This window comes from Glycine soja, chromosome 6, assembly GCF_004193775.1.
Source record: "Glycine soja cultivar W05 chromosome 6, ASM419377v2, whole genome shotgun sequence".
In the NCBI taxonomy this organism is placed as follows: domain Eukaryota; kingdom Viridiplantae; phylum Streptophyta; class Magnoliopsida; order Fabales; family Fabaceae; genus Glycine; species Glycine soja.
The window spans coordinates 3097909-3116656 of NC_041007.1; the positions used below are offsets into that span (position 1 = coordinate 3097909).

At 32.0% G+C, this 18748-nt stretch overlaps 2 protein-coding genes and 1 pseudogene across 5 annotated transcripts; all 3 read right to left on the minus strand.

Moving 5' to 3' along the window:
• Nucleotides 1-88: 88 nt before the first annotated feature.
• LOC114414728 (probable E3 ubiquitin-protein ligase RHG1A) lies at nucleotides 89-7709 on the minus strand. Of its 4 annotated transcripts, none has more exons than XM_028379111.1 (7): nucleotides 7481-7709; nucleotides 6977-7077; nucleotides 4718-6513; nucleotides 3750-3800; nucleotides 891-992; nucleotides 617-757; nucleotides 89-534 (listed from the first exon to the last, which is right to left on the minus strand). In XM_028379111.1, exons 3-7 carry the CDS (start codon nucleotides 6416-6418, stop codon nucleotides 403-405), a joined length of 2127 nt encoding a protein of 708 aa, XP_028234912.1. In that variant the 5' UTR covers nucleotides 6419-6513; nucleotides 6977-7077; nucleotides 7481-7709; the 3' UTR covers nucleotides 89-402. The 4 variants fall into 4 exon arrangements, with proteins under 4 accessions (XP_028234912.1, XP_028234913.1, XP_028234910.1 ...); XM_028379112.1 differs by having other exon boundaries at nucleotides 6871-7077; XM_028379109.1 differs by having other exon boundaries at nucleotides 6977-7124.
• Nucleotides 7710-13964: 6255 nt separating this feature from the next.
• Nucleotides 13965-15574, minus strand: LOC114413990. Its single transcript, XM_028378373.1, has 2 exons — nucleotides 14814-15574; nucleotides 13965-14253 (listed from the first exon to the last, which is right to left on the minus strand). The coding sequence occupies exons 1-2, from the start codon at nucleotides 15296-15298 to the stop codon at nucleotides 14247-14249; spliced, it is 492 nt and encodes a 163-aa protein (XP_028234174.1). The 5' UTR covers nucleotides 15299-15574; the 3' UTR covers nucleotides 13965-14246.
• A 1433-nt stretch (nucleotides 15575-17007) lies between these two features.
• Nucleotides 17008-18620, minus strand: LOC114414731 (annotated as a pseudogene).
• Between the last annotated feature and the right edge of the window lie 128 nt (nucleotides 18621-18748).

An 18748-nucleotide genomic window follows, 5' to 3' on the forward strand; every position in this document is an offset into this window, starting at 1 on the left:
TCTAATATTCATCATACACACGTTAACTAAAGCAAGGAATAGCAATTACGAGAGCTTAGTTTAATAATAAACAAATAAAACCATCCCAAACGCGCAAATCCAGAACCTACGATTATATTTGAATAATATTTTTTGTACCTAGTTTTCCGTTCAGCATAAATCCAATCCGAGCAATATAAAAAAATTTCATAAACGTAAACCAAACCTTGCAAACTTGAGTTAATAATTCGGGAGAGAAGGGTAGGGGAAACCTTTGTCAGTCAGGTACGACAATTTACTAGGCTACAGATAGAAAACAAGGTATAACAAGGCAACAAACACCAGAATTTCCTGGGTAAATTGCGCCATTTTTTTTTCCTTCATGGTCATGGTATTTGCCTGAGGACAGATTCGTCACATACATCATGTTGCCAAACCCGTTGTCTTACAAATGGGACAAAGATTCTTATGCATTAACCACTGTTTGATACAGCTGCTATGGAAATCATGGCCACAATCAAGCGTTCCAATATCATCCTCATCACCATAATCCTCCTGCGGACAACATAAATCAAGTGATGAGACAATGTGCACAAGCATGCAGGGGATTTAAATAAGTCGGCTTAGTTAGGTTTACCTGACAAACACAACAGGGTTCTGCATCAATCTGAGGCCCTTTTTCAGCCGAGTGCTTTCTCTGTTTCAAGTGTTTCAATACAGTTTCCTCACTCAATCCAGTACTCACATTTCCAATGCGCTCTTCCAGAGCCAACAACTCCTGTTATAGTCACAAATGTCACATGAGAAACTCTCTAAAACGAAGCACTGACTTGAAATATAAGGGATAAACTGAAACTATGGTTGTATAGATATATTAATATTTCCATCCAGATGTAGAAATGAGATTTTACCTCATAAGACATGTTATCAACATCAAGTCGCATATCCCTGTGCCGATCACGAACATCAGCTATTCCAGAAAGAAATGATTGATGATCAAGGATCACAACATCCTGTCACAAAATGAAAACACGGTTCTTACACCAGCATTTACAAGCTTAATATAAATACCCATTAAGCTCAATAGTAAACAGCAACCGACCATACTGAGTTTATGAACAGATAAATTCATATATTTGGCTAACATAAAATTATGAGCTACTTATATATTAAAAACAACACTTGAGGAAGGAGGTCAAAGGTTGGTTAGCACGGAAAGTTTAATAGACTTTCATATAGGTGCTGAAGAAAATGGAGTTATGCCCACTCATACTTGTGTCTTTGTCTGAACACAGAACACATTAACAAAAAATAAATTAGTTGCAGTGAGTCCTTTATTATTTTTCTAGAGACCGAATCCTCACTGTGGCATCCAGACTAATGGTTTAGAAGAGGCCTTAACATCAGCCATGAGCTAATACTCTAAAACAAAAAACTCTTGGATTACATGCAAGATTCTACCACAAGCAACTATAGTGAACATAGATATGACAGGACCTACATATGATGTACCAACAGCTCCAAGAATGATTGATTCTTTCCTTTGTTTGGGCTACTGGCCATCCGCCGAAAGTTTCGGGTTTAATACCAATATTTTAGCAACAAATCCAATAAATCTTAGTGTAGTGTTAGGTGTATTGGTTTTTTTTGAAAAGGGAGTGTGTGCAAGGAGATGAATAAGATCTTTCAAGCGGAGATGTGTTAGACACGAATTTTAACATAAAAATAAGATTATATTACTGATAAACAATCTGGTTAAGACCGGGTTTAGAGTACAAGCACATCAAAACAAGGTTTCCCCCAAACAAAAAATTACCTCTTTCAAACACACCACAAACAACAAACTAGACAATGTAAATAACTTCCTCATGCCATTCCTAACAAAACACACCATAACGGTAAAATAAACCTTCATAACTGTCCTAGACACTCCTAAACAAGACATTCAGGACTTGCCAGTCTTGGCCTATTTCTTTTTCTTCCAAACACCTTCCAAGACCTTGAGCCTTCAACCTCCTCCACAGGCTCATCAAAACTGATCTATCAAGATGTAAACTATAGGATTCAAGTGAGGTGGATGAAAGGAATGCCTTGAATGTTATTGATGGTAAAAGGTATTACTCAAAAAGTAAGTACTTGAAAAAGAACAGTTAAGGGATGTAGTTTTTCACATCCTCGTAATGTGTTGGTGAAGAAAATTTGATGTTTCTTGGTTAAATGTTGAAGTGTGCATGTGACCATGGTTATAGGAAATGGAACCAGATAGTTGATTGGCTTGAAAATCTTTCTCATGGTTTTAATATTAGATTTCACGTATTGGAGTTTCCTCCTCCAAGATATGGTAGAATCCAAGGAGATTTATCTGGTGTGTCTTTCTTTAGGAGTATTTTAGCTGGTTAAGGGCATTTTACACACATGGTCAAGCACATCTTACAACCCAACTTACCAGTGTATTTAAGGAGATCAAGCACATATTTCCTTTGAGAATTAAAGATGCCTTAGTTAGAGTAGGCAACTTCAGCTTCCAAAGATCCTTTTTCTCAAACTACGTAGCTAACTTCTCCCTTAGAATTTGTTTTTCAAGGTCATTATCACCTACAATAATTATATTATATCATGTACATAGACCAAAGGTGCTATAAGTTAGCTTTCTTGAGAATGTTACATAAAAAGGGTATGAAAACCTTGACTGTGCATGTATCCCAAGGATACCATAACCTGAGCGAACCTTCCACCAAACCAGGCACAGGAAGGACTGCTTGAGGCTATACAAAGCCTTCACTCCCAATTCTATTCCCCCCAATGGCTAACTCTTCTTCTCAATTCATTTTCCTATTAATAGGCAGCTTTGGTCTGCTAACAAAAACACACCCTTAATGGGTCTAATCAGTTGCAAGCCCATTTCTCTTCTTTCTAACATAACTCCTTGTATGTAACCGAAAAAAAAAAACTTGTATTTCTTTGACTAACTAACCTAACTAATTACTAACATAACTAGCATAACACACCCATTATTGAAACATAATCATTTAATTTGGCTGCCAAATTGTGATTAAATAATGCAGACAAAATTTAAAAGCAATTGAAAAACATCAGACTTATCTTTCATGAGAAAAATCCATGTTACTTAGTGTGGTCATCAATAAAAGAAACAACTATTTTGCACCAGAGATATTGAAAATAGACACAAGACCCCACACATCAGTATGAACAAGATCAAAAGGTTTAGCACTTTTACTATTATTAGGAGAAAAAGTTGAACGATGGTGTTTAGCAAATTGACAGACTTCACAATGAAAGGAGTCGACAGCTACTCTGTGAAATAAGGAAGGAATTTAAGAGAGGGAAGTGACAGAAGTTGTAATTCAGGAAACGGAGGGGGAGATCCCTGGATCTGTTGAACATCCAGGAATTCACTATTTTTGTATAGTTTTAAGTTCTTGGTATTGTACCTGCATTGGAGCAGGACAAGTAATTATATTTTTTGAATTAGATCTGTATAGGGATTGAACCAGCTTCGAAGCCATTATGGCACTATTAGAAAATCAGATAAAGGCAAAGGAAACTTAACATCTATCTGTCAATAAAAAACTTCGTACCCCATTGCCCAGAGGCTCTTCGCTATGCGAAGGTATGGGGGAGGGATGTTGTACGCAGTCTTACCCTTGCATATGCAAAGAGACTGTTTCCGGATTCGAACCCATGACCAACAAGTCACCAAGGCATAACATCTATCTGTCAATATACACCATTAATTTAGAATAACTAACCTCAAATCGCACATTCCCACCTCTACGCATAAGGCCCAAAACATTGCGGAGCTGCACCATGGAAAAAAATGTTATTACAAAAGAAAATTTATTCAAGAAAGAAAATAAATACTGCGGCTTGCAAGAGTATTTAAATAACACAGAGCCCAAATATCATCAGCAGAAGGCATAATAGAACATTTGCATAAAGATTAAAAACAAAACTAAATTTATCATTTCTTTTCAAGGGACAAGTTCAATTATGATAAAATAGGTTGTATATAGTGGTTTTATTAGCTACTGAAATATTTATTCCTCTTTAACAATGCTATTAGGAGTACTTTTTTTGGTATTCTGTGATCTCTGGCGAAAGGTTTTTGACTGGATTTATACTATTTTGGATCTATATGGACCTTATAGTCAAGTTATTGAGGTTCAAAAACCTTGAACATTTCTAGATCGTACTATTGTAGAGCCAAAATGATGCAATCAAACCTAGTGTGATGATTGTGCAAGAGCAACCAAACACAGGAGTAAAATATTTATCAAATTTGCTCCCAGACTTATTTTGTTTGCCAGAAATCATTATTGACAGTTATATTCAAGATCATACCTCCTTCAGCCAGGAGTTTGATTTAAATAAATTTGAAGCCAAATATTGTTCACAGAATAGGGAGTTGGGACAAAAAAGAAAATAAAGTTGGGTAAGGTTCATAAGAAATAACAACTAGGACGAACTAAAGTAGTCTTAACTCACTGGAATCACATATGATGCAAACCAAATATGTTGGAATTGAAGCTACAATTTTTAAATAAACAAATTTCCACTTAAAAAATTTCTAGAACAAAAATTTAAATTTCAAAGAAAATGGTGCCAATCACTTATAGACACCTCCAAACAATTAATACAATCATTAAAGCAACAATCATTCCCAGCAGTAAAAACTATGATTATTAAAATGCAAGAGAAAAGACAACTGAATACAAACCTCAGATACAAGTCTACTACTTCCTCCTTCACTTGCAACAGCCAAAGTACGTAGTGAATAAGGAATTCCAAATTCACTATCACCTTGCCTCTCCAACCATGAAGCTGATCTCGGGTTTGCCCCACTCCCAGATGATAACGCCCTTGGTTCAGATGTAGAAAGACCAGAGCGCAAGGAAGAATAATTATGGCTTGGACTTCCAATAGCATCAGAACTGGGAGAAAACAACGAACGACGAACATATTCAGATAACCTCCGTGGATGCTGTGGAGGATTAGAACGAGAAAAAGTTGTGGCAGATGAGGGATTGGTAGCTGGATTTGATCCAGTCCGTGATGAAGAAGCAACATTTCCGGGAATACTTAAATTTTCACTACTTGAACTTGAAGCTCTAACTGTTGGATTTTGAACTAAATTTCTTAAATCAGTTGCAGGTACAAAGACTGGATGTTCTAACATATTTCTAGACATTCTTCTTGAGCTTGCATCCTGCTGATCCCTGTCTGCGCATATAACTGAGTTTGATGAATGGATGTTTCTGGAGCTAGAACCACCACTCCATCTAAATGATTGTCTATTCCTAGGCAAAGCAGGAACATGGATTACAAGTGGCTGGCTTTGAGGAACCACATTATCTATCGGTGGTGCTGACCTCAAGTTCAGAGAATTATCAACAAAATGAAGCCTTTGGGATACTTGAGAGGATGGAGGGACACCAGAATGCCTAATCATGCTCCCAGTTGAGAATGCAGTGGGAGGAACAGAATTTGGTGGGTTCGAAGGATTTAACCTCAAACGGAAATTCCTGTGAAAGCTTTCTGAGCTTCCTGCAATGTTTGAATCAGGAACGTTTTCAGATGCTCCATCCCCCATTCCCAGGCCAAGTCTTGCATTTACCTGTTCTGAGGAAATAGATCTTCTTGAACTGCTTCCAGCATTAACCTGAGTAGGAATGGTGTGCCAAGCACTACCATCTGTATGCTGACTGTAGCTAGAACTCCCAGCATCTGAAGATTGTCCATTATTTCCTTCAACAGCCTTTCTTTTACAAGAGACACGTCGAGTATCATGAGAACAACCTGGCCTACCATCAGTATCTTCTACCAGGAAGCCATTATTTCCAGAAGGAAGCAGAAAAGAACCAGATCCAACATTAGGTGGTATACACTCGTTTGCTGACCCACTAGACTTGTTTAAGTTAGGGAGCTCCAGATGTTGACTATTATCACTGCCATTGTCCGCTAAACCTGCATTTAAGTTGAGATTCTGGGACATCAAACGAGAATTGGGGCTACGCGTGTACATAGGACCTGTATTGACATTGTCTAGTGAAAGAGCATTGGCTGGTTCAAGGCGCCTTTCTTCTAGTCTTGGACCAGCCAATGCACCAGCAGTAATGGTTGATGACCATCCAAGTTCTCTTTTTTGCTCATTATTGTTAACCTCATTTGGTGTATTACTGGAACTTGGCTCCCCTAAGCTCCATCCACTCAAATTTTGCCATTCACGATTAATAATGGAATTCCCATAAGATGAGTTCATATCACCAGGAGAAAGTATATAATCAGGTATTTGATTCTCTGCAGGATTCACATTATTCCAGCAAATTTGCTGATCCACGGTAGAATTGCCTGATGCAGATCCACAATCAAATTCTAAGGTTTCAGGCATTGAACCAACTGTACCTCTCTGCCCTTGCATTGAAGGAATCTATTGGTTTTCCCAACTCAATATAATTAAATATATGAAATGAATCCCTCAATAAAGCAGTAAGTCAGACACTAAATTTGGCAGAGCTGTTCAACAAAACAAGAAAATGTTCATTAGGCAAACTTGACAATTATGCAACAAAAATATGCAAGAAAATGTTCACATAAGATGCAAATATGTTATCAATGGCAGAAGGCCAAAATTCTGCCATATAGACACGCCATTGTGGCCTATGGCGCTGCCATAGTGGGCCTCCCTTCACTAATTGCCTATGGCGGTTGGCAAAAAATCTGCCATACCATTCTGCCATAACAGCCATGGTGCCGCCATTTAACAACACTCATGTAATCCTCATGTGCTTCAGTAAAACCTCATATCAAGAAAAGTATCAGAGCATATGGCAAACTCAACAATTAAGAAACAAAATTACAAAATAAACATACCTCAACACAGGAAGGTCATCACAATTGATAAAGTCAATGTGTAACTAAGAAGTCAATCTGTAACTAAAGATCAGGTTATGTGTGCTTCTTAATGTTATGCTCTAACCTTCTGAATTAGCGTATAGAACAGGTATGCACCACTCAAGTCACAAGCAGCACAGCTCAATCCTCTTTCATCAGCTAAAGAACCTGGCAGTACCAATCCCACTAATGCAGCATTGTCAATTGATTAGTCCCAGAAATTTGTTCACCCCCTAGATAAATAGACAAAACCTCAACAACAGAGTCAGCACGTTTTCACACAAGTTAATGAATAAAATCGGGAAAAAACAAAGAAATGAAAATTTTGACAAGATCAGCTCCAATATTGAAAACACCCAACTGGGTTCAATTGGCACAAGACCAAACTGAATTAAAGAGATTGAAAAAGAAATGGACCAATAAAACCAGCATAATCCAAAATCAACCATCCTAAGAAATCCCGTCCAAAATAAATAAATAAAAACAAAACAAACCATGAAAAATTCAAACTTGATAAATTTCTGAACCGCAGCAAATCATCCACTGATCAGACCATAAAAGAAACGCAGGTTAAATGGAAGAAACTCACCGGATGAAATGGAAAAGGGCCGATCTAATTGGAGAATCAAGGTATGCGTGACTCAGAATAAATAGAGAAAGAAAGCACCCATGTTGGATATGGGGTGCTTCTTTTATTCGATTTATTGTTCCCTTTCCTACTGGTGAGAAGAAAACAAAGAAAGGCAAGAACACAGTGACAAAAGGGAGAGAGAAGAGAAGACGTTGGATGGCGGAGGATATCAAAATCAGATAGAAAACTGAAAAGAAAAAAACAACAATAAAATAAAATGCAATGTAATAATCTTTAATTTACAAAACAATCCAAGAGATATTAAGCTGTATTATATTAGAATTTTAAAAGTTTTTAAAAGACTTTTTTATATAAAATGTCGTGATATTTAATTAGAATTTTGAAAATATTATAAATAATTCTTGTTATATTTAATTAAGATTTTATATAAAAAATAATAAAATTTGGTAGTATTCTATTAGAATTGTTTATATTTTATAAAAAGTCTTTTAGTTTTTTAAAATATACAAATTTTAATAAATTTCATCAAATTTTAAAGAATAAAATATTTATCAAACAATTTTATTCCAACTCTTGATACTTTGTTAAATTATTTTCTTGTAATTTTAAATACATTTCTGAAAAATCACATAATTCTTTCCAATCTTATAAATTTATAAAAAAAATTTCAAATCTTTTAAATTCTTAGGATATAAATCTATTAAAATTTTATAAAAAAAATTAATAAGTCATAATATTTTTACATACTTTTTAAAATTCACATTCAATACACCTCCTAAATTAAATTAATGGAAAGGAGAAGAAATGAAATTACTATTAGATTGGTAATTAGGCATGTAAGAACAGATAATATTATTAGTAACAGTAATTAATAGGTGGTAATTTCTGTAATGAGAAAGTGGGTGCCCTCTGCCCTGTTTGGGCGCTTACCAAATGAGGGGAGGTGAGGTCTGTATCTTTAGCTCTGACCTTACTCAATCCATATGGGTCTGGCTCTGTCCCCAAACAAAGCAAATAATAATGATGTTAATAAATTATCGGTGTTGGAGGTTCTGCTGAATGCAGCCCCCATCTCCCTTTTGTGTTCACATCTACACCATGCCAAGGACTCATCTTTCTCTTTCTTGTTTATTGTGCTGTGTTAGTACGGTGGGTTATTTTTATTTTACTGCTATTTTACAATAAAAAATAAATTATTGAAATAAAGAATATTTTATAAATTCAATAAGTTAACTAATTGACTTTTGCAATTTTGAAGACTAAATGAGTTTATTTTAAAGGAAAGAAATTAAGATTGCATTTAGTACTTATTTGATATACATTTATAAATAGAAATAAACAAATAAAAATGACGTTGACCAAGTAAGAAAGAGAGAGAGGAAGATTTGGGACATTAACTTTATTGATTTATATATGTTTTTATAATATTAATGATTTTTTTTTAGATTGTACCTGATTAAGAAAATTAAGGGTAAAATATGAATGATGTAATCTAAAATTTAAAAATTATTAATTTTATTCTCATAAGTTTTTTTATTAATTTAGTTTATGTAAAAAATAAAACAATTTTGTTGATTTTCGGTGATAAAACATTTGGTGTAAAAAATAAACAAGAAAGAGAAAGATGAGTAAAAAATAAGCTAAGAAAGAGAAAGTATTAATTTTAGTCTTCATAAGTTTTTCTCATCTTTCCTTGGTGTATTTTGAATGCACTTAAAGAAATAATTAACAGGGGACTATTTAATGAAATTTATATAAAGCATCAAATAAAAATATTTTTTGTTTTTACATATATTAAATTAATAAAAAAAATTATTAAAATAAAATTAATATTTTTCAAAATTTTAGAGGGATCTTAAACATATTTTACCCAAAAAGTAATTACTTACTTTTTAAAAAATAATAACTTAACATCTGTTTTATTTATACTGAGTGTGTTGACCAAACAATATTTTTTTCCCAAAGTTATCGCATTGTATATTATTATTATTATTATTATTATTATATAAACTAATTGATAAACTATAATTGCACTATAAACACTAGCTGTGATTTAGGTTCAAGTATTCAACGATATGTAAAATTTATTGTAAATGTTTGTTAAGATTGATAGTCTTTTCTGACCTTACAAAGGGACACGTCTTTCCCTCATTTAAAATTTTGTATAAAAAAATAATATATTCAAATATTGATATATTTTATACTATCGCAAAAATTATTACATTTATATATTTTGTATTGTAATAATATAATTATAATTATATTTTATATAATCAAATAATATTATATTATTTATATTTTTTAAGAAATGAAAAATAATAAATTTCTATATATATATATATATATATATATATATATATATATATTGCTGATTATATTTACACTTTACAATATTGTGAACTGGAAGAAGAGGTTTCTGGTGCATTTTAATGACAAAAGCATGTAAGAGCATATGGAATCCGGCCATGCTTGTTACATCAAATGGAATCATGAACAGCGGAGTGAAAAACAGTTCCTTTCTGTGTGGATAAGGTTTAATTTACCACATAACATAGGGATCTCTCATATGGACACCAAGTAAGCATAAATTAATATCATAGGGATATAGCAACGTGGCTAATATCTAAATTAAAATAGCATAAACTTAATTATTTTCATAATTTATATTAATAATCTAAAATTTATTTTTGCAATTAGACGATACTAATTCTAGTCAGTTTAATGAGTTTATACTCCGCTGAATTTTCTGATATTACAAAGTCCAACTGTATCGTCTCCTGAATTGCATTTTTCTATTTACTTGGAAAAATTATATTATCATTATCGCTTGAATTGACAAAGAAAAAAAAAATTAGCTTGTTAACTTTAAGCCAAAATTATATTTCTGCCTTCAGCAATTCTTTATGTTGAGCTGTGTGTGCTGTAAGTATGGAATCCCAATACTGCTATACAATACCTTGATTCATACACAGAATCACACATTCATTGATGGAGCTTGTAAATTAAAGGATTGTAGGGATGCCTTTAAACAAATTCCAGCTTGCTCTTCAGATAAGCACATGGAAATCTGCCAAAATTTTCCGCATATATATGCAGCATTTAACCAATCCCATTGCTATATCCACTCTGCTCTTTTCTGCTAAGTATACTCTCATTTGATTTTCTTACTATCATACATATCCCTTGATACATAACCATTATTATGGAATGTATTCTTCAGAACAATGTTTTGTTTTTGACATTCTGAAATATACTCTCCGAAACATAATTTTATTTTTAACATTTTAAAAAGTATTTTTTAAACTATTCTTTTTGTGTTCTAGAAAATACTTTTATTTTTAACATTTCAAAAAGTATTTTCTAAACTATTCTTTTTGTGTTCTCGAAAATACTTTTATTTTTAACATTTCAAAAGGTATTTTCTAAACTATTCTTTTTCTCCGAAACATAATTTTATTTTTAACATTTCAAAAAGTATTTTTTAAACTATTCTTTTTGTGTTCCGGAAAATACTTTTTCAGAATGTTAAAAAATAATACTATGAAAATACTTTTCATGATGTTTAACAAAACATTAAGAAAAATTAAAACAAAATACTAGAACCATTAAAAATTCTATAAAGAAAAAATTGTACAAAAGTAAAACAATTGAAGTTGATAAAACATGTAATTGATATTGATCCTTTAATCTGAATGACTCTAAAAAACTACTTGAATAAATTTAAGATCTAATTCTATGCTACTACATATATGCATATATGAAATGAGAAGCATTAATGGTATTGTGTGAGTGGACAAAAATAAAGCAATGGAGAAATTTAATTAGTTGAGAACATAAATATACTACATTAGAGTTTGGAGGATGAGAAAATCTAACAATATATAGGGCAAGAGACTGAGTAAGAGGGAAATAAAGGAAGATGGAGACAAGAGATATTGAAGGGAGATGAAGGGAGTGAAAGAGAGAAAAATATGTTGTTATGAAATAGAGTATGCTAGAGAGAAAAGAAAGTCTAAAAAAAGATTATTTAAATAATTTTATTTTCTCTTTTTAAAAAAGGGAAGTATAGTTAGAAAAAATAGAAACGAAAATAACAATAACCCGAGTTAATTATGGTCATTATACAAGCCCGCGAGCATGTATTCTTAATTTGCACGTATATGTTCAGTCCACACCTGTAAATATCAAGGATATTAACATTATGTTGAGCAATAGTTTTTTTTATTAGTTGAAAAATTTATTTAATTATTTGATAAATAAACTTTTTTATTAGTTTCTCAATAGTTTCTAGTATTTTTTAAAATATTACTAGTAAAAATTTTTAAAATATCAGTTTCTAGTTTTTCATATTTTCTTTTATTTTTATCTTTAATATATTTATCAAATTTTTTATTTATTTTTTTAAAATAAATTATAATTTTATTATTTTTTAATTACTTCAACAATTAATTTTATCGAACACTTATAATTTAATTTAATAAGTAACCTTTCAACTTCTAACTATCTTTTTAAGTTAATTTTGTCAAATATAACTACATTGTTAACTATGAGTATTTCCAATCTCATGGTCATAGATTATGCATTTTTTTTTAATTATCAACAACAAGATAACAAAAGGAATTATTATAATAAAAAAAGTTTAAGCCTTAATAGAGATAAAATGATAATTATGGGTGTTTATTTCTTAAAATATAATAATAAAAGTATAACTATTAATGTACTTTCAACATTAATTTCTTCTACACATCTTGATATCGAATTTCATTCTTAATTTCAGTTTTAAAATTGATGTTAAAGTGTTTCACTTTTAACATCACTTGATTAAACAACAATTTAAAACTAATATTAAGTATTTTTTCTTAACTGATGTTAATTTTAATTTTTTTTTTACATTCAACGGAGCTAAAAGGCCCGGAAAGAGAAATTACACTGAAATTATGCAAGGAGTAGTCGTGCTTACATGCTTCCCAAATTTAAGATAGACAGGCATTTAATATTCTGATTTCTACAAACGTGATTATGTGGACATCTATTATCCTTAGCCATTTTCCGTAGATATTACCACTTATCAAGTAATAATTTTTAGCAATTAATTGATCACTGAACACACTAAATTAGTAAACTTAAGTCGGATAATGGTGTGAAATTAAGTAGTATAATTGATAATATCCTCAAATATAACTTTAATTTTTTTCCCCAACGACTGTACTGTAACTAATATTGACAATCCAGAGTATTATAATTAAAAATTTAATCTTTACAAATATGATAATGTATTGAAGATAGAATTTAATCCGTATAAATTAATAAATTAATAATTAATAATTCATTAAAATTAAAGGATTGACAACGGTTACACACCTTAATATAATGGTGTAAGACTATATTACTTTAACAAAACTTACCTAGAGAATTTATATTCAATTCTTTTTGTATGTCAATTTTTTTTTTGATTAACAACAATTACCTTGAGTGAAATTAGTATTTAATTCGAGAAAAAAATTAACTATTAATATTTTTTGATAAAAAATCTATATACATTTGTTATACATATATCCAATAAGATTTGACTATTTCATTTCATTATCCGATTTAATAATATGATGTGAAAATAAGTTCATTTTTTTTATTGAATGTCTGTATAGAAATATTTTACAAATTGAATTCTTATATATAAAAAATTCTTTTCACATTTTTAAATTTTTTTATACTGCTTTTAATAATTCTAATAAATATATTAGGTTTTTATTAATACATGAAAATATTTTTATTTAATTATAGTCTAACTTTTTCTTAAAATGTGAGTAAATTTTTTTTTAATTCAATGATACTTTGTTAAATGATGATGTATTACATAGAATATCTTAACCATTACTACATGTATTGTAAATTTAGTTTAAATATATTTTTTGTTTACTGTAATATATAATTTTTATGTTAATTGTTGCAAATATTAATATGTATTTAAACTTTATTTTTCTTCTAATTTTGTTAAAAAATGATGTTTTCCGTTCTTATCATTCAATATATGGCACTCACCACTGCCGTGTCCTCAACACACTACTGACAACCTCATTCCTACTTACGTATCACACACTACCCTCCTCCCTTTCTTCACCACCCGTATTCTCCCCCACTCCTTCATCTCTTATCTGCTCAATGTTTTTCTCATTCTCAAATAGCCGTAGGAAACCCAAATGAGTTTCTAGCCATATATGCATGGCTGGTAATCCTATTTGTAACGGCTGCAACGTTGCTTGAACACGGAAAGCACCATATAACTATCAGCAGACAACTTCTAGTGGTGTTGGACGTTGCCCACCGATATAATTAATTGTTCCATTTGTGATAAGATTGATAATTTTTAAGGTACGCACGAATATATCTTGTTCAATTTGGATATAATTACTGTGACAAAATTCGATAAATTGTTATACATCAATTCAATTCGTTAATATTTGGTGTACGTCTTGCGTTTATTGAGTAGCATTTTTGTTCAAGGAAATTATCATTACGTCATGCATATTACGTAAAAAGAATTCCAATGAGCTAGGTAATAGCATATTTTGTGTACATGCTTCTACAATAAAAAAAAGGACAAAAAAATGAAAAAAAAATAAAGTAAGATATATGATAGTGAAACGAAGAAAGGTCAGAGAAAATAGACACGCTGACACGGAGAGAAATTGTAGAGAGGCTGGCTGCAGCTGCATAATCCATGTCCTTGTTGATCTCTTTTAAAACTAAACACACGCTTCGTCTGTCAAGTCCTGTGTCAAACAAAATAGGATAAGTTGAAAGAAATGGGCAATTAAAAATTTCAAGTATACAAATAAGGCTTAATATATTCTTGGCCCCTGTAAATTAGCGTTTTTTAATTTTTTATCCCTATAAATTCATTTTTTTAACTTTAGTTTCTATAAGATGATATTTTTCAAATTTTGATTTTTGTAAATTCTTTTTGTTCATTTTTAATCTTTATAATATAAGTTTGTATATACTCAGACAATTGAAAGAGATAATTTTCTAGCTAATTGTGAAAGAAATGTGTGAAATACATATTCATAAGAGAAAATAAAAAGAATGTTGAGAATATTTAATTGAGAGAATAAGATTAGGAGTCTCTTCACTCTCCAAATTATATATTCCTAACTTATAATACATAAGTAGGTTAAAATGGAAAAATAGTAAATAAGAAATAAATATACAAACACTTATAGAAAAAAAAGTTTTTTCATATGCTAAAATTAATTTATGCATATGTTAAAATTAATTTTTTGGATAAGCTAAACAATTTTAGTTGCTCCTAGAATTAGAAGTTCATTTTAACCTCAATGATAACGACATTGGTGACGTGGTGGTTGACGTCAGAGAGACAGAGGCTGAAGAGGATCTTGGTCGGGGTCGAGGTCGAGGGAGAAGTCGGTCGCTGATTATTTGGGTGTATCTGTTTTTTTTTTTTTTAATTCGAGGAAGAGGGGTAATTTCTAGCTTCCATATCCGAGAAAAAGAGCGAGACTTGTCGTTGCGGCGCGATAATGGCTTGTGATGGTTAGTGGTGGGTTTCCTGGTATGCTGCGGTGGTTCCTTCTTCGATGACGTTGTTGTGGCCACAGTGGTGTCGTCGCCGCGTTGGCTCTTAGTGCTGAAAACATATGGAGGTCTGAACTCTGAAGCAGCGATGCAAAGGAGCGACGACTTTGACAGTGGTGCCGACGATTGGAGGAGGGTTGTGGAAGAGAAAGTGGTGGTGATGGTGATGTTGTTGACTGGTGTTTGGTGTTTTTTTTTTGTGTGTTGAAATTTGACGGCCATTGTTGAGTGCTTTCGAAGGTTCGTAATCTCCAAGTGAGAGAGAAGGGGATAGGGATAGGATTAAATTGGGAAAAACAAAAAGATACAAATTTTCAATCGTTCATTTAAAATCTAATGAATCTGACACGGTATAATTCCTCCTAGCTAGAAGATCACAATAAACTGATGTGTGAGAAACATATAATTTGACTCGATTGTGGAGCCATCATGGAAAAACTTGCTTATTTTCTTAGTGGCGTGGGTGGGACTCCACTCCAGCATCTAGGAGACGTTGCATCCGTTTTGCAAGTGTTTGGCTTTATTTTTCTATAAAATAAAAGGCTGTTACTTAGGTTCCCATGGATATTACATTAATTTCAATCATAAAACGTCATCATGTAAATTATTTAATCACATTAACAAATTAAATTTAAATTTTTCTTTTTGTAATTTAAATCTGAAGATCTTATAACAAATTTTATATTTTAATTTTTAATTTAATGTTTTATTAAAATATGACTTTATCTCTAATTTTTCTAATTCAATCCCTACTTTCCTAATTCCTAGCCTTAGTGATTCCGTCTTCTTCCTCCTCTTTTCGTTTTTCTTTCTCTGATTTAATTTCGTTTGTGTGTGTAATAATGTTGTAAAACACCCGTTGGCAGTTGAGGATTCAAAATCCATCTCGAATGCAGATCAGAGTTAAGAAAATAACTGCACGTTCAAGTCTAATTTCTTACTTTTCTTTGTCTGATTCGTTTGCATTATTTGCAATTTTCTATCCAAATTAAATGGGGATTAAATGGTGATAACCCAAAACAATCGTCTCCTATGGGTCGAAACTTTAAATGGGGATTTCATTAGGAGGAAGAAGACGGAGTCACAGTCTAGCATTCATATTTTAGAAAATTAGGGATTGAATTAAAACATTATGAATAAAATGGTCTTTTAATAAAATATTAAATTAAAACTAAAATTAAAAAATTGCTATAAAGTTCTCAGGTTTAATTTGCAAAAAAAAATTAATAATTTAAATAATCAATATCATGATTAGATTATATAATACATACCACTATAGGTTATTTTAAAATCATACTAAAATAACGATCAAAATAAAATAATAAAAGAATTCATGAAAAGTATATTTATTTACATCTAACTGGGATTAAACTATCCTTATAAGTTTTTGAGTTTTTCTTCTTCTTCTATTTATTTTTTCTCCTCTTTTTTCATTAAAATCATGCTTATAAATTTATCAAATGTGATTTTATTCCAACACTAATTTTTTATCAACAAGTATTAATTTATTAGTTTAGGATTTAGAATTCCTATAAAATTTAAAGATAATAATTTTATTCTCATAAATTTTTATATTTATTTGATCATATAAAAATAAAATATATTTTTATTCATCTTAAGTGATAATTTTGTTAACCACTAGTTAAATCATCACATATTGGTAAATTATTTGAAAATGACCACTTCTTGATTAAATAACTATATATTAACACCTTAATATTACAAAAAAAAAATTTAAACATCTATTATTTTTCTTTATTGATAAAGTTATAAGGGAAAACATTAAACAATAAGAGAAAGAAATAAAGAAATACAATTCAGAATGTGATAAAAAAAAAACTTAAGGCAAATGAAAGAGGAAAAAATTAAAAATACTTTATTAATGAATACAAATTACTAAGTGATATTTCTCCTTAAAAGATAAATAAAAACACCTTAGTAAAATACAAATGATCTTATTTTAAGGATGAGTACTGTGAAGCACAAGGCAGATTAGTGAACTAGTACAAGGGATTAGACACCGAAACTGCATTCATGAACTCCTCATCTGATTCCAGCAATGCTTCCACCTCCTTCACGGCCTGGCTATGATGTCACTTTCCCATCAAATTTGTTGGCATTACCACTTCTTGCCGCCACCGCTTTTCCCATTCCAAATTCATTTCCATACACACTTAACCTGGGCGAGCCACCCATCATCACACAGTAGGGGGTCAAAGAAACGACCTATTTGAATTACGAAAGGAGACTCTAACCACACTTTGAGAGATTGCAGCACCACTCTAGCAACAGCCTGGTGCAACTTCCATGCTGCCCATCCTAGACCTTTCTCAAGCAATCCCTTTTCGTGGTTTCTGCACTCACTACATGAATTGAATTTCCAAAGTATTCTTGATCGATTATTTGCGGCCAACCTGCAAGTTGGATCTCCAAACAAGCGCTGATAATGATTGGAACGAAGAGATTTTGGGGGTATTGGACTCCGAGTTGGCCTTTGCTTTCAGTTTTGCAATAGATTCTGCTGAAAAGTGAAAGCTTCTCTCTCTCAGCAAGGGTGTTTCATATCTGCTAATAATCTCGTCATGATGCTTGAAAGGGAGATTTATTGGTGGAGCGCAATCTTTTGGAAACCAACGATTGTCGATGGGCACATCAGTTGCATGGCCAATAACGTGGTTCATGGAACAACCTATGAAAACAGCATCAACTAGTTCAGTGACTTGGATGGACAACAGGGGCATGGTGTAGTCATCATGGTTGAGTGCTTTGTGTTGGTCAAACAATGGCTGAACAAACGAGTGGGACGTCAACTGGGGAGAGGATATCAGATATGGTCATATCCAGAGCTGCATGGATGAATCTGGCTCCATCACTGTTGACGTCGCAATCAGCGAAAACAGAATAAGAGGGAGGGTCTTGGGTTTGGTGGGTGACTCGGCGACCAGAGCCAAAGGATAGAAATGGGAGAGGGTGAGAGAAAGAGAGCGTTTGAGCTTCTCCAACAGATTTTCCATGAAATCTTGTTGATCAACAAGAGTTGCTGGCTTCTTGAAGAGAAGGCCCTTCTGAATATAGTTGGTAGACAACATAGCAATATCCCAATCTGTTAAATTCCAGATCTGGTTTGGAACTTCGTTGGGGTGCTGCGGCTTCATTAAAAAAAAGGTTAGCGTCGTTTGCATTGACTATAATGACATTGATATGATAGTACGCGTTGCACTTTACATTTTATGTGGGTATTCTTTGTAGTGGTGGGACTTATTGCGTCATTATAATCTTGATGCATAAAAACTTAGAGATATACGATGCTGAAAAATCAGATGTTTGAAGATATATGATACATCAAACACTTATTCAATCATTTTAATTGTTTTAATCTTCTTGTATCAAATGCTAGGATATTTGTGCCATATAAAAGAAAATTGTTAAACCATCAAACTCCATTAATTCTAAATTCTCTAACACTGCAACAATATTAAAAATGACAATATTTTTAACCGCCAAAATTTTGAAAATGAAAATGTTTCCATCACCAACACCACTAGAGGCGATTTCCGCCAGAATCTTATATGCATCCACTCTAGACGCGACAATAGCATCAATCAACACGCTTGGTTCACTCTGAACATCTTTGATTCTGATCTTATCAGTCAACGAGAGTTTCTTAGTTCC